The sequence below is a fragment of the Mytilus edulis genome, chromosome 13 (assembly GCF_963676685.1).
Source record: "Mytilus edulis chromosome 13, xbMytEdul2.2, whole genome shotgun sequence".
Classification (NCBI taxonomy): Eukaryota; Metazoa; Mollusca; class Bivalvia; order Mytilida; family Mytilidae; genus Mytilus; species Mytilus edulis.
The window spans coordinates 66,744,159-66,760,568 of NC_092356.1; the positions used below are offsets into that span (position 1 = coordinate 66,744,159).

General features: G+C 31.1%; 1 protein-coding gene across 1 annotated transcript in view; it reads left to right on the top strand.

The window, feature by feature from the left end:
- The window catches only part of LOC139500671 (uncharacterized), a 30,937-nt gene extending 19,316 nt beyond the window's left edge, over nt 1–11,621 (top strand). Inside the window, exons 6-13 of the mRNA XM_071289460.1 lie at nt 752–824; nt 2,714–2,755; nt 3,255–3,337; nt 4,135–4,180; nt 4,840–4,943; nt 6,046–6,570; nt 8,112–8,168; nt 10,162–11,621. Of these exons, the coding sequence (XP_071145561.1) occupies nt 752–824; nt 2,714–2,755; nt 3,255–3,337; nt 4,135–4,180; nt 4,840–4,943; nt 6,046–6,570; nt 8,112–8,168; nt 10,162–10,349 (1,118 nt within the window). The 3' untranslated portion in view covers nt 10,350–11,621. The remainder of the gene's footprint in view (nt 1–751; nt 825–2,713; nt 2,756–3,254; nt 3,338–4,134; nt 4,181–4,839; nt 4,944–6,045; nt 6,571–8,111; nt 8,169–10,161) is intronic.
- The last annotated feature ends 4,789 nt before the right edge of the window (nt 11,622–16,410 follow it).

Sequence of the window (16,410 nt, forward strand, 5' to 3'; positions counted from 1 at the left end):
GGTGATCCCAGGTGCTCCGGAAGGGTAAGCAGATCCTGCTCAACATGTGGCACCCGTCGTGTGTTTAATGTTATTACACACACAGTTGCCTTAGCTGTACTTAGCAAAACCGTTCGGAATTGTGGGTCCTCAATGCTCTTCATTATCGTACTTTATTTGACCTTTTTAACATTTTCAATTCCTCTTTTGTAGACGAAACGCGTTTGACGTACACACCTTTTGTTATTGTGGCAGCTCGTGTTTATCTGAGCCATACAATTACTGTTATGACACTACAAAGTTAGCTCACCCTTGGTTTAGATGTAATTCGTGTTGTTAAAAGTATAGTTTTCTTAGTAAGTGTTTAGCATGATTGCTAGCAATTTCATTTGTTGATTCTTTTAGTCATGTTTGGTCTTTAAAGGCGAAATTGTCTGCGGAAAACGACTGTACAAGTCAGATTTATTTTGTTGATCTCTGTTGTAATATTTTTTCTTATCTTACTAATCATCTTCACTACCACTATGCAGCAACCATTTTCTTTATCGACTACAGAGTAAAGTGTGGATTTATTTTCACAATGCAATTAACATATAAGTTAGATAATACTTCATCAATCTAATTGTCAATCAAGGATTTACAAGACGATTCTGTACAATATAGACGAATGTTTAGTATGATAATAAATAAAAGTAAAGCTTTCTAAGAATGAATTATCAAAACCATAGGAATGAAAAATAGAAATAGACTCAAATAATTGTTGACGTTTCAGAATGTGTTCCATGTCCTGCAAACACCTATAAAAATGACACTGGTTGTGGCCCTTGTCGAAGGATCAGCAAAAGGTGAATTTTAAGTTAATGTTAATGTACCTATTATCCATCGATACTCAGTTTTATTTCTTACATACCAATAGAGCAGAAATTATTTTAAAGAAGTCAAATTGAGAAGGTTATGTAACAATTGATTGTCATTAAGCTTTTTATTAATGATGGCATTATTAAAAAGATAGAAAAACTACTAAAAGAATTGTTGTTAACAAAGAAATATTAGTTTGAACTACAGACATAAACAATGGATAGAAAGATCAACGATGATTAATAAAGGCAACAGTAGTATACCGCTATCCGTAACTCATAAATCGATTGAGGAATAAAATCCAGGTTACAAACTAAAACGAAAGGAAACACATCGAATATAACAGGAGAACAACGACACAACAGAAACACAACACTAAAATGCAACACACACAGAAACGAACTATAATATAGCAATGGCCATTTCCCTAACTTGGTACAGGATATTTTAAGAAAAAAATGTGGGTTGAACCTAGTTTTGTGGGTAGGCAACCCCCCGCTTTTATGGCAATGTTAAAGATAACACTAAAATGACAACATTACATGACATGATAAATTTGTGTTCAATTTTTCAAAACCGAACACTGTACATTGTTTTGCAACTTGTTTTATAATATTCAGCTTTTCTTTACAAGTAATAATAAGCAATATATAAGACAAAACTACCATGTACTTTATCAATGTCCCCATTTTTGATAGTTTTATAATAATGTTTGCATTTGTCCGTAAGTTAAATTGAGTTTATAAGGAAACAACGACATACAATTCATACATGATACGATCAATTTTTAATGAGTTTAGGAGCTCCAAAAGGTTTACCAATCTTGCTCCAACATAAACATTAAGATGTAAATATAATGGAATTGTTTTGTATTGTTGTCAAACTGAATCTGATACCATAAGTGAAACAGTATATGTTTAGGTTAAAATATACCAAGCATTGCTAAGCCTCATTTAGTTACCAGTTGCCGAATAGAAGAAAACAGGAAATGTGTATGTCGTAGAAAACCTTACAGAATCATGGTTACAAAATGACAACACAATTTTGAAATTGGAAATCCGACAGTGCCTTAAAAAAATTAATCCACGTGAAAACGATAAAATAATAAGTATACATATGTACTACAAATAAAACTTAAATCTACAGATCTGAAACCAGCAAAATGTTATCCATTTAATCTAAAAGAGGGACGAAAGATACCAAAGGGACAGTCAAACTCATAAATCTAAAACAAACTGACAACGCCATGGCTAAAAACGAAAAAGACAAACAGAAAAACAGTAGTACACCTGACACAGCATAGAAAACTAAAGAATAAACAACACGAACCCCACCAAAAACTTGGGGTAAGCAGATCCTGCTCCACACGTGGCATCCGTCGTGTTGCTTATGTGATTACAAATCCGGTAAATAGTCTAATTCGGTAGGTCACATTCATGAAAGGGAAGGGGATTGTAGTTACGACGTAAAGAACATGTCCGATATCATTTGTGAAACGGTTATTCCATAACGGTCAACCAACTCGTGATGGCGTCCGTAAAATTTACGAAGATCACAAACCAGCAAAAAGTTATCCTTTAAATCTATAGATCACAAACCAGCAAAAAGTTATCCATTTATGGACTGAAGAGTTTCATTATCTTTGTATCTTAACATCATGCCTCTACAAAAACAACGGGATTCTTTATCTCCTATTTTTTTTCTCGGATTAAGTGCTGTGTTTTCAGTATGAATAGAATTCGGTCTATTGTGTATTATATATTTTGGAATTAAGACCTTATTTTTAGTTAAAGCTTCTCTCCTGAGAAAAGGAAATATAACTTTAAGAAATTCCATTTATCAACAGCATTTAATTCTTTTATGTATCTTGTTTTAGAAATCAGTCTGTAGTTATTTCTCAACAAGTAAAGACAAATAGGTATTGTAACCATTTATATGTCCTTATCTTTATTGATTTATCATTCAAATATTTGGTTACAATAAATATTGAAGAATTATTTCACACATTTAAATGTGATAGCTACGTGGTCCATTGTACTGTACCGATCAACACGCAGAACGCTTTAATTATAATCATTTTTTTAGGGAAATTAATTTGTTTGTTAATACTATCGTCAATTTGTGTACAGAACATCAAAAACAAATAAAACAGCAAACTAACGAACGAATATGTACATAGTACATATTTATAAATAGACACATCAACAAAACATGTACATAATACATCTGCAAATCATTTTACCATGTATAATTGCAAGTTCTTTTTTTTCCTCTGAAAACAAAACAGCAACTGAATAAGTGTTTAAACGTGACATAAATGTTTACTTACGTACAAATCTGTGATTTTTTTCTTACTTGATTTCAAAAACATTATCGTTAATTTCTGAATTCTATCTTTTTTATGATATATTTTGTAGAACCTCTGTAGTAATTCACAGTACACAGCAACCTCTGATATCAGAAAGATCAACACTTGTTTATGCATCAATCTCCCCACAATGTACGTATACTTGTTTTTCTGAATCAAATGAAAATGTAGAATGATGCTTTGTCCTGAAAGGTTATATTTCTTTTTTAAATTATTAATCTAAGCTTATATAGCAGCGTAACAGAAAGGAAAAAAATGAAATGGAAGGATAGTAGGAAATGTAAAAGTGCAAGACCAGATTCAACAATGTTGTCTCTGCATGCATACATACATTGAAGTACTAGATGCCTTGTGGATAATTCCTTTGTCAGTTTTTCCTAACAAAATAAATACATATAACGGTCTAACTTTGAAAATGCATTGTATCAAATTGATTGCAATCTGATATTTACAAAGTCAGTTTAAAAATATTATATGAGGAGAAACATACGTTTCATGAGAATATTTATTCTTTGTTCATTTCGTCGGAAGATATGTATGATTTATAATAACATAAACAATACCAACTAAACACATCAAAGACAACAAGCTTATTATTTTGTACACCAGACGCTCCTTTCGTCTACAAAGGACACATCGATAAAAAAGAAGCTAAATCGGCCAAATACAAATGTATTGTACGAAGTCGAAGATTATTGAATTATTGCGAAAAGTAATGTTATTACTGGTGAGGAAAATCCTTAGTACTTCGAACAATTCGAAGTTTTGAAACATAGATGTGCTTTTGACACACGAATGCTTATTTGTATTGAATTATATACGTTTATTTAGGCTAAAGATGTATGTGATTTTTTACGGTGCCAATGTACCTGAACCACTTTCTTTGTGTGATCGTACATTATAGTATTTACAAACCAACTTATTTTCAGATTTAATGAAAAGTAAAAACAATGACGACCACATTCTTATACCTGTGTGAGTAAATAATAAATATAGTAGATGATAAAAGACTTATAATCCACATCTAAGGATATATAAAAATAAAAATAAAGGTTTAAACTGTCCTACAAAATATACTTTTAAACGGCAATCAGTCATAAGAGTTTTACAACACTCTCCTGGTTGCATAACGGTGGACGATGTAGTGATGCATCAATCTGATAGTTGATGTGTTTAAGCTTTTGATTTTGTTAGAGGCAATTTCCTTTTGAATCTTTGTCAGAGTTCGGTATATTTGTTGTTTTAATTTCTGCTATTATAACAAAGACATAGTTTTTCCACCGAAACATACGATACTGTTGCAAAGCATAAATGGAAACAAAACGTTGAGCAACACTAACTCTCTGAAATAAGGCCAACGTCGGTGCACAAGAATGTCATGCATGATTGCGCTTCTAGTCGTGGTGATACATTTGGTTACATAAATATGATTTTGATACTTAAAATTTGCTTTTCACCTGTTTGGTATTATCCTATACGTAGTTCGTAAATGGTGTAATCTGAACATAGATATCACACACGCTATACAAATTCGAGGCTTACACATTGTGATAAAACAAATATTACAAAACACATTAACTTGTTTTCATTCGTTTTACTGTTTATGTTTATTGAAATGTACTTTTCTTATACAGCATAGTAGTCCTATGTGTTATATTTGTGTTCCTCTTGGTGGCCATATCTTTTTATTGTATAAGAAAGCCTGGGATTGGTTTTGCTGGAATTTGCTGGAGTCATGGTAAGTATTACATTATAATGCGATCTATGAAATAAAGGTTGATTTATAGAAATAAGATAGAAAATTGATAGTTACAAGTTTCCCCTAGTCACTTGCTTGATATTGTTCCGACAAATGGAAAGGATGGTTGAATAATTCTGGTGACAATTTAAGCCATTTACATCCTTTTGGCAATCATGTAACATCTCCTTATTATTGTTATACATGTATGGACATAACTTTTAACAGGTTTATAGACTCACAAGTATATAACACAAATATAACACATAGGACTACTATGCTGTATAAGAAAAGTACATTTCAATAAATTGGTACTTGTCTATCCCAAATTCATGTATTTGGTTTTGATGTTATATATATATGTTATATTTGTTATTCTCGTGGGATTTTGTCTATGTGTGTTACATTTTAGTGTATTGTCGTTGTTCTCCTCTTATATTTAATGCGTTTCCCTCGGTTTTAGTTTGTTATCCCGATTTTGTTTTTTGTCCATGGATTTATGAGTTTTGAACAGCGGTATACTACTGTTGCCTTTATTTATTATATATATCCTACATTATACTATTGTAACTTGTTCCCAACTTCATCTTATTGATAAATTGCACCAAATTGCATTTGTTTGATCTTTCTGCCATATCTGCGTACATAACGACGTATACTCAGACCTTGTAAATTTCCTATATCTAAGTCAAAATATGTACAGAAAAACAGGTGACAAAAATATTTTGAATTTATAACTTATCAATGGATTTTATTATTTGATCAAATCTTGTAAATCTGTTCATATAATATAAGTATTTTAGCCTGAAATAGGAATATAGTTCATTTAGTTGATTTGTCAATGCTCTTCAACCTCGACCATAATTTGGTCTTTTAAACTTTATTTATTCGAGCGATACTTGTGAGTCTATTGTAGACGAAAAGAGCGTCTGACGCTATTAATAAATTACAATACTAATATCTATAATGAGTTTATTTCTAAACATTTTCTATCTTTTTGCGATCGTTTTTGGTTATTGACCGCCCTTTCAAAAGATTTTGTGAACAAATAAAAAAAACTGTATGAAGTTCGAGACTTTATCGAGTTTCAAATTGGTTACAGATAATACGGAACAACAGAATAGACAGAATAGAAATAATACCCAGACAGCAGCACTAATAAGAACTCCAACCGACGAAGATAATGTAACAGTCATTATCCAAACAGCTTTACCACCAGATAAACAAACCAGATTATATCCTAATCTACAGGCTATAAATGGAGACACACAGAATGCCGCTCTCACTGATGCAGGTTCAACGGAATCGGGATTTCACGAAGAAAGTGATGAAAATATATCTACCAGTGACCCATTGATACATGAATTGTGTTCGCATACCGAAATAGCTTCTAAATGTGAAGGATGTCAGAACAAACGGAATACTTTAAACATAGACCAACATCACAATGATGACTGCTCATACAAAACAAAGAAAGAGCAGCCGTTCCAAGATTTTGCGACGGGAAATCATTTTAAAGATGATTTTTGTTTTTCATCCTCCCTAAGTCCGGTTGTAACAGAAACAGAACCTCATACTTGTAGTTCATTTCCCAAAACCAGGAAGAGTTTTGCTGTTAACATTCCAGGTATGTTTCTGATTCCTGAATTTAGTCACTATATACTGATCAAAGATCTAAATAACTTGTATATCCCTGGTTATCTATTATGTCACACTGAAAGACTATCTATCAGGGTCGCCATATTTTGCATGTTTTTTTTATATATATTTGTCAATTTGATTTGCAATCAATTATAAAGAAGACTGACTCGATAATTTCCGATAATTATTATGTTTTATTTATATAGAAATGGTGTATATCGACATGAATAAGATTCAGGATATTTCCCTTTGATGAACTGATTGAAGTCAAAGTTAATAGTTATCAAAAATACCAGGATTATAATTTCGAACGCCAGACGCGCGTTTCGTCTACACAAGACTCATCAGTGACGCTCATATCAAAATAGTTATAAAGCCAAACAAGTACAAAGTTGAAGAGTATTGAGGATCCTAAATTCCAAAAAATTGTGCCAAATACGGCTAAGGTAATCTATTCCTGGGACAAGAAAATCCTTAGTTTTTCGAAAAATTCAAAGTTTTGTAAACAGGAAATTCATAAAAATGACCACATAATTGATATTCATGTCAACACCGAAGTGCGGACTACTGGGCTGGTGATACTCTCGGGACGAAACGTTCACCAGCAGTGGCATCGACCCAGTGGTGTAAATAGTTATCAAAAGAACCAGGATTATAATTTAGTACTCCAGACGCGCGTTTCGTCTACACAAGACTCATCAGTGAGTTTCGTTCTTAATGTAGATTCATGTTATACAGCCATCTTGGTTTGTACTATTGCAGTTAATTATCAGTATAATTATTTGCCCAAATCTGTAAATTTGTAGACTGATGTGCAATTTTATTTAATGCACTATTCAAAATATTTAAACAAATACCAAACATTTGTTTAAGAATCGATTTTATCAACTAAGTCATTTAAGGGGAGATAACTCTTTTGGTAACAAATTTATAAAGAACTGATATTTTTTTTTTTTTTTTTTTTACTTGTAGCAAGAAACAAGTTCGGTTACACCAGTTTTTCTTTTTATTTTCTTAAATCATATTATATAACCTATTTTCTTACAATTAATTTCAAAATTCTATCACATAGATATTTTTTATGCACAAAAATGTGTTTTTCATGACCATTCTAAGTAAATTTAGGCAATTTTCAACTACTTATAGCTTGAAAAATAACACGGTCACCCATCCTTTTAATATATTTTGAAAAAGAGCACAGTTATATCTTCTTTTTGGCTAAGAATAAGAAACTCTATCTCGGGGAAATATATACCCATGATCTACCTTAAATCAACCATATTCGACTTGGTATCCCAATCGCTACACTTTTCAGTAAACTGATATGTACAATTAAGATGTGTTAAAACCGTGCATATGGAAATTAATCAGCTCTATGTGAGTAGGGATCTTATGTTTATGATTGGCAATCTCACAAAGTAATTGCGTGCACCGTAGAACATATCCAATAAGACACAATATATGCGTAGTAAGAATGATAACTCTCAATATCAGTAACATAAATTCAAGTAAAATCTATATTTGTAGATACGACTAAGTCCTATCCATTGGCGTCTGGGGAGAACATCCCAATGAATAAATCTGGTATGTATGTCAGTACATAAGTGTCTATCTTAAATTGCTCTTTTATCAACATTTAAGTATGTGTTTATCCTCAGTAATGATTTAAACACGCATAATACCAAGTGCAATTCTTTTATCAGGTATATAATGATTACTCGGTATCACTCATAATCCACACAAATTCAATATTAAAAAGTAACACAAGAACAAAATATGGATTCCAGGGAAATAATTACGATAAGTCCTTTTACAAATTGCAAAATCAAATGCTCAAACACATTAAAATTTAAAACTAAGCACATCTAAGAGATTAATATGGTCAGGGAAGGGCATCATTTGTGTCTTACAAACAGTGTTACAAGTTGTATATCAGCATCATTGTTTGTCAAATCTAAAATATGTGGAACTATATATATGACAGAGCAGAGAAAGAGGGGGCATTATCAATATGTACGTTTTTTATATGTGCAAGATGTCAGATAGGTTTACTTACTGACATTTTAGTAGACGAAATAAAAGTCCATTGTGGTATACTGTGTCATTCACATTAAGGTAGCAAAGTAACAAAGATTTATTTACTTCCAATCACCAACCTTTAAAATGCTGTAACTTTCTTATGAATGCATAAAAATAATAAAAGAGGTATATAAAGATATATAAAAGATTAATCTTTCATATGAGTGCAATATTTTTATTATGCAATCATTATGTAATCAATTATTATGTAATTAGTGGCAAAATCTTGGTCAGTTCACTTGAATGAATTTAGCTCTATCATTTCTTTAACTATACAGAAAATTTTAACGAAATCTTAATCAACACATCATGGGCTTCAAAAGGGTGTCTCAAGTTGTCCCAATGGGATTCCATTCTCTCATAAATCTGTAATTAGTGTAAACATCCTAACCACATAAAAGAAGAAATGTTTAATTAGGTGTAAAATTTGTCCTATACATTCTACCTGAAATCTGAGACACCCATTTGAAGATACTGGCCAAAGGAACAACATTTAATAAAATCAACCTTCTTGGAATACCTATGCAGAAGCTAATTTCAATTAAAAACGGAAATTTTGTGAAAAATATTTTCGACACAGTTAACATTATAATTGGTTACATAATTGTTGCATAATACTAACATTGCATTAATTTGAAAGAGTAATCTGTTAGCTATCCAAAACTACCACTTTTAAATTTTCAAGCATTATTAAGAAAGTTACAGCATTTTAAAACTTGGGAGTTGGAGTTATGAAACCTTTGTATTGTGCTACCTAGGAGACATAACGTTTAAGCAGAGACTTGCATGCCTATTGACTAGCACATGAGTACTATAACATGTGTTTTGCCAGATGAAAATAAATTGTTTAGCTTTTATCCCATAACAACTTAAATAATGTAAATTTTGTGGACTGAGATGGCTTAATCAAATTCAAGAATAATAATTGTCTACTAGCTAATAATTCTGTTTCAGATTTTTCGCATATGCACATTTGACAGAAATATTACGACTGATATTATTTCTTTCCATCTTATACAATATAAATAAAACCAAACATTTTACAATGGATATAGTTTCTTTACAGTAAAACATGCTCATATATTCCCTAAATATTACAATACATCTCCTTTCCTTACAGCTAAAGACAGTCGTAATACTTATACTCACAGAAATTTTACAATAGATATACTCTCCCTCCTACAGCTTAAGATATTTGTAATTCATATATAACATACATATTACAATAGATCTACTTTCCTTACAGCTTAAACAATGGTATATATAACAGACATAATACAATAGGTTTAATTTTGTTTCAGCTTTAGGCAACAGTAATAATTATAAACACATATAACAGAAATTTTACAATAGATATACTCTCCCTACTGCTTAATATATTTGTAATACATACATAACAGAAATACTACAATATATCTACTTACTTTACAGTTTAAGACAGCAGTAATAATTGAACATATACAATAGAAATATTACAATAGATCTACTTTAATTACAGCTTTAGACAGTAGCAATACAAGTAATAACAGCATTGTCAGCGATTTAGAGTATTTTAATCACGAAATTAGAGGAACTTATAACAGTTGCCAAAGCTATGGTGGAAAATCAGAGACAAAACCGAAACTTAGTGGACCAAATAGTTTAGACAGTGGTGTGTTTGGATCAGAGAAAAACGAATGTCAATAGTTCAAAGTGTTCATACTTGTCAGATATTCGATTCAATCGTTTATCAATCTAACTAATAGTTATCAAAGGTACCAGGATTATAATTTAGTGTGTTCATTCCAAATTGATCTCAACAAATTTAACATGCCTCAATGTGTTCAATATCATATTGGTTGTCTGCTTTTGGGTATTTTCATTTAATGCATATCAGTAGACAACTCATTTGTGCAGGAAATATATATATAGTATATTTTTTTTTATTCGACACAAAATTAAAACACCAATGCTGTAATTCATGTTTGTCACATTGATCTCATTCACGTGATGTTCACAAATTCAACGCACTGCAGTTATAGAGTGGAATTTCCCTAGGCAAAATCGTGAATTATATTTTAATTGAAATCTAACAAATCTGTCATTAATTGCTCGACAAATCATACAACAACGTACAGAAACAATAGAAACTTAACGAACATCACGATATGTGTCAAAGATGGTGGTAAAATATGATCAATGAGTTGGGCAAATAATATTGATTAATATTAGAAACCGTAGTTTACTGATGTTTAAATGTGAGACAAGCAAGCTTATGAACAATGGATAATTTTTCATAACATGTAACTCGCTTGAGATGCAAATTTATTGCTAGAAACTAAGGAAACACGTGGTGTTGCTAATGAAATTGACATAAAATTGACAATGTCGTCATAGGTAAAATAGCGATAAACAGATTATCTATAGTCATCTCAACTCGATTGCTTTTCTCGCTTTCGCCGTACAGGCTCAAACGATAAAAGCAATCTCGTTGAGATGATCAGCGATAATCTATAAGGATATACACGTAGACAACATCTCACAAGCGGAATTGGACACAATCAACAAAATATCGGCTTTTTGACTATTCCGTTATCTAAATATTGAAGTTTGTAAATATAGCATATCGGTCAGGTAATTTCTGAATAAAACGTATGAGGATAGAGTGTGGGTATATTACTGCTGAAGCATGTTCAGTAACTTGAACAAACACTGCTCGCTAGCGAAAAAATGAAATGCCTAAAAATGTATCCATTTCTGAATTTAAAATTCGACAACATGAATATTCACTTTTTTTTTGTATCTATTTTTTATATATATACACTAAAACTTTATGTCAACTTTTACATTAATCATGTTTTGCTTTTACTGTTTATGATCATGTTCAAATGTTGTGTATTACATGGTATTAACATTATTTGTCAGTTTTTTTATGTTGTTAATAATATATAAATATATATAAAATATTTGTTTTGATTTTTTTTTTTTTTTATTCATTAACCTCACTTTGTCCTTGACATTTGAAAAAATCATTTACTGTCGAATAAATGCTTTTCTTACAGACAAATGGGGAAAATGAAACGTAATAAGAAATGACGCTACTGATTACAAAACCACTACAATGGGATCCGGCAAATGTTAAATGAAACAAAAACACCTACATTGTATATGATATTTTTATTATTTCCGTCTTAATATCAAGCGATGCATCTAAAGTCATTTCAGTTATTAGCGTTCACATGTATGAGTAGAAGTTCCTCAAGTACTTATCTATTTTAATGCTGGTTGTAAATAAACATCACTAGAACTCAGACTTAGGCCGTGTTTATTAGCAATTTTACGTGATTTGAACATCAGTAAACTATGACGTTAAAATTTCAATCTAAAATATGTTTTGTAGTATATAAACTTTTTTATTAACCATAAACTTCAGTATTGTTAGTGATTCTAAAATATTTGTTTATCAATATTCTTACTGGTTCCGCTTGATCATTATTGTTTTGAAAGAGACAGACGATTTGTATTGGACTCTCAAGTCATTATCTTCTCGGAATTTTTTGAATGGCTTCAATTCCTTTTGTTCTGATAAGAAATCGACACTGTTCTCCTGACCACATCAAATGACAAGATTCGAGTTCGTATATGTCTTTATATCTATATTTAATATAATTGCATTCGGTACATGCAACTCCGACATCAGGTTCGGTCGGCGACACAATAGTGAAACTAATTTCTGCTAGCACTATCCCGTTGATGTTTAAGTTATGCCCCTTTACTGCATTGTCATTAGCTCTAGTTCTCTAGCTGCTTAAAGTCATTTTTGCATCACATGCATATAAACTGTATAAAGCTTTGACGTCCTATACTGACTGAGATTTACACTTTTGCTTCAACAAATCTAAAACTAAGCTATCAGTCTGAATATTAAGAAAAAGAACAATTACTACTCCACTGAGCATGTTGTCTCATTAGCCTATCTCGATTGTCTCTTGGTGCACTACCATATAGACTCTGATTTCACGCATAACATGTGCAGTGTATATAAACCCCGCTGCAGCAAATATCAAAATTTTATGCTTTTCATACGGCCAGTTTTTGAATGTTTCAATTCTTTTCTCTGTTGTATCTAACTGACAACAACGAACTTTAAAATTGTACAAATAAACATTTCGAACAATATTATTTACTGAATGTAATAACGCATAATTAGTATGTCCTTCAAACTGCATGTTATAGTTCATTCTCTCATCAATTCCTGTGTAGAAATCGTAATTAAGAGACTTTTCAATAAAGATTGTAAGATTCAATTGCCATATCGGACATCCTTTAATAGGCTTAGCATCTCCTTATTGGGTCTAATTGATGACCACTTCTCTGAGTGTACATGCTTGGTTAAAGTGTACTACTATGCTAACTATCGCTGTGTATCGCAGTTTGCTATCATAACATTTTCAAATCCATCCCACTTCAAATAGTTTTCGACTATTTTCCACGCCACATCCTTTTAGAAGACCGACATGCATTACAACTGATGGGGCAAATTAAGCCAAATCTCCAACGTTCATTACAAGGGTGTCTAGTTCAAGATTTTTTCCGATGATCCCGTCAACAAACATGACTGCCATGGCTAGATACAAAACATAGGGGTAAAATGTGAGTCAGTTTTGAAAATTGTTATGAATAAAGAAAATCTGACAAGGGCAGAAATATTCAGAATGTTGAGCTCAAACCAATTGTCCATGTACTTCAAAACTTTTAGACAATTATTTATATGAGTAATTGCCCTTAAACGACAAATTTTACTTTTTTTCGTAAATGCATATTATCTTGAAAATTTGAATAGATTGAGAGAAACTTCATATTTCAAAAATGATCAGGCTGAATGTTTCTACAAATAAGTTTGATTTGTGGAAATTATCAGTCGACGCCTTTTAAGATTTATTACCCTTTGATACGATTTTATAAATTTTTGGCGTTTTTGCTTATTATATCTTAAAAATTATAATCGATAGATAGAAACTTAGTTGACTAAAGATTTTGTAATCATATACAGAAATACCATATACCAAATAGTATGTTGCAAATAGTTCCGAACAAAACCAAATAAATAATTTGTACAATAGGTAGGTCCTGCAAGATAAATCCTCCTGAATAAAGGACAAAAAGGTACATCTTAACCGTATTTGGCACAACTTTTTGGAATTTTGGGTCATCAATGCTCTGTTACTTTGTACTTGTTTGGCTTTCTAACTATGTTGATCTGAGCGTCACTGCGGAGTCTTATGTAGACGAAACGCGCGTCTGATGTATAACATTATAAGCCTGGTACCTTGATATCTATTATAATGTTAGAAATTTTGTCTTACAGCAAGTAACTGACAGAACCTTCAGAAATGTTTAACGTTCAGATAAATTCAGCGTACACGTCTACGTTCGTTGTAAAAGTATTGATGCTCAAGGGTTGCGTTTTTATCCTAAAAAGACCTTACTCCGATAAACATTCGTCTAGCTAATCCCAGTTTGACCTTATTTCTAAGTGGTAAGAGGATTTTGAAAATGAATATCCTGGCATGGTGACTGCTAAAAATATATAACCTTGCAAAAGACAGGATGAATAGAATATCCCGCAACACAAAATACAGGATTCAATTGTGTGCTATAGTGAAAATAATTTTTCGATCAAAAAACCAATAAGCATGCATATACACAGATTGGAAAGAATTTGTAATCCTCAAACATTAATTTCAAATGGTCGTTCTGTATGTTAAAATGAACGCCATTTTTGGGACTTTTTTGTTGAAAGTTGACGATCCGCTTTCCCAAATATAGTCATTTCAGTTCTATACAGATCATGATGCTTGTTAATGGTGGCAATTGCGTATAAGTTCTAACGTAACAATTGTATTGTGGATGGGTTTGTTTTTCAGAATACAGACTAATGGACAAAATGCAGATTAAAGAACTAATATATGAATAATATAGAGGAAAAAACAATAAATAAAGAATACTTGGTTGCTACAATATAAAGAATATAAAGAATATAGACATTATAATGAATTGAGAATAATTGACATCCTAAACAATAGAGAAATAGGGCTCAGAAAATTTGAAGAATAGAGAATTGACCCTCATCCATACCCTCGAGCTCATAAATACAAGTATTTATGGTGGTATCGGAGTCTAAAATAAAAATGATAGAATTCTTCATACTTTGCCAAAACGTAGTATTCTTGACATAAGTTCAAAAATATAATAAAAATGATAGGTCACCGCGCATTTTCTCAAGTTACAGGTTTTGACAAAATGATACATTTTGTATGGATTATACAGGAAAAATCACACTTTTGTGATTAGAACCTAAACTAAATGATAGATAAAGGCAACAGTAGTATACCGCTGTTCAAAACTCATAAATCCATGGACAAAAAACAAAATCGGGATAACAAACTAAAACCGAGGGAAACGCATTAAATATAAGAGGAGAACAACGACATAACACTAAAATGTAACACATATAGACAAAATCCCACGAGAATAACAAATATAACAAATATATAGAATTGTATATAACAAATATATAGAATTGTATATTGTATGATAAATAAAGAAAAGAAAAGATAGCTTTTATACATCAAAAGAAAAGATAGGGTTAACGTTTGTGTTTTTCTGTCTAAAATACAAAATAAGAAAATTTCATGTAGATTCCTTTAGAAAATGCAAAGTTTTAGAGTTACTTCCCCTTAAAATGCCAATTAAAAACATTTGATAACAACCAAAAATAATCTACACTTGTAAAAATATTAATATTTATATAGTAATATTCTTATAAATTGGTTCTTTCAAATGAAAATGCACATTAAATATCTGCATTCCTGCATCAAAGTTTGCTAACTTGATAGAAAATGTGAACCTTAGGTTTTCTTTTTCTTTTTTGTTTTAGAATCTAAGATGGCGAAAGACATCCTTAGTTTCGCTATGGATTATATTCAAAGCTAAACAAAAATAATTAAATATATGTTTTAGAAAATCATTTATTTTCTTACTATACATTTATTATTTAAACTTTAAATTTTCTGTCACATTCTGCCCATTATCTCATCAACTCAAATTGCCAAATAGTTTGATAAATATATTATTTGGCAACTCTTTAAACGTTGATATGTGAGAAGTTTTTTTCCTTTCTCTTTTTGAAGATCATCGGATAAGAATGATAAATGTATACCCTACTTCATGAAATTATCTCTTGCGTGGTCATAACTGATTTATTAAAATAAAAAGGCGTTTTCCTCATAACAGAACAATTTTATTTTAATTATGTTTTCGTTTCCGTATTAGACATTTGTTTCGGTCATCTTTAGTGCTATGAACACTGACACGATAATAAAAGGGTATAGTACATATAGGAAAACGTTGATAAAACAAATTAATATAAGGAATATAAGTTACACCCATAGATTACAAGTATAATATTGTCTAAAACAATCAGTACCTATAAGGAAACATTGCCAATGTTCGTATTCTGCTAACAACTGCTGTTGTACAAATAACAGATAATTCTTTTGTCTTTCATCCTACAGCTATTCCAAACTTAATTTAACTTCAGAGTTCAATTGAGTATAAATATGATAATAATTCATACATTCATTGTTATTTATTATGAATTGGTGAGATACAGTTGGATCTTTGTTTGTTTCTAGGTTTCCATGAATTATACACATTACAAGAATTTAGATAGAAAATGTTTGCCGGTCTATGACTGCCCTCCTGG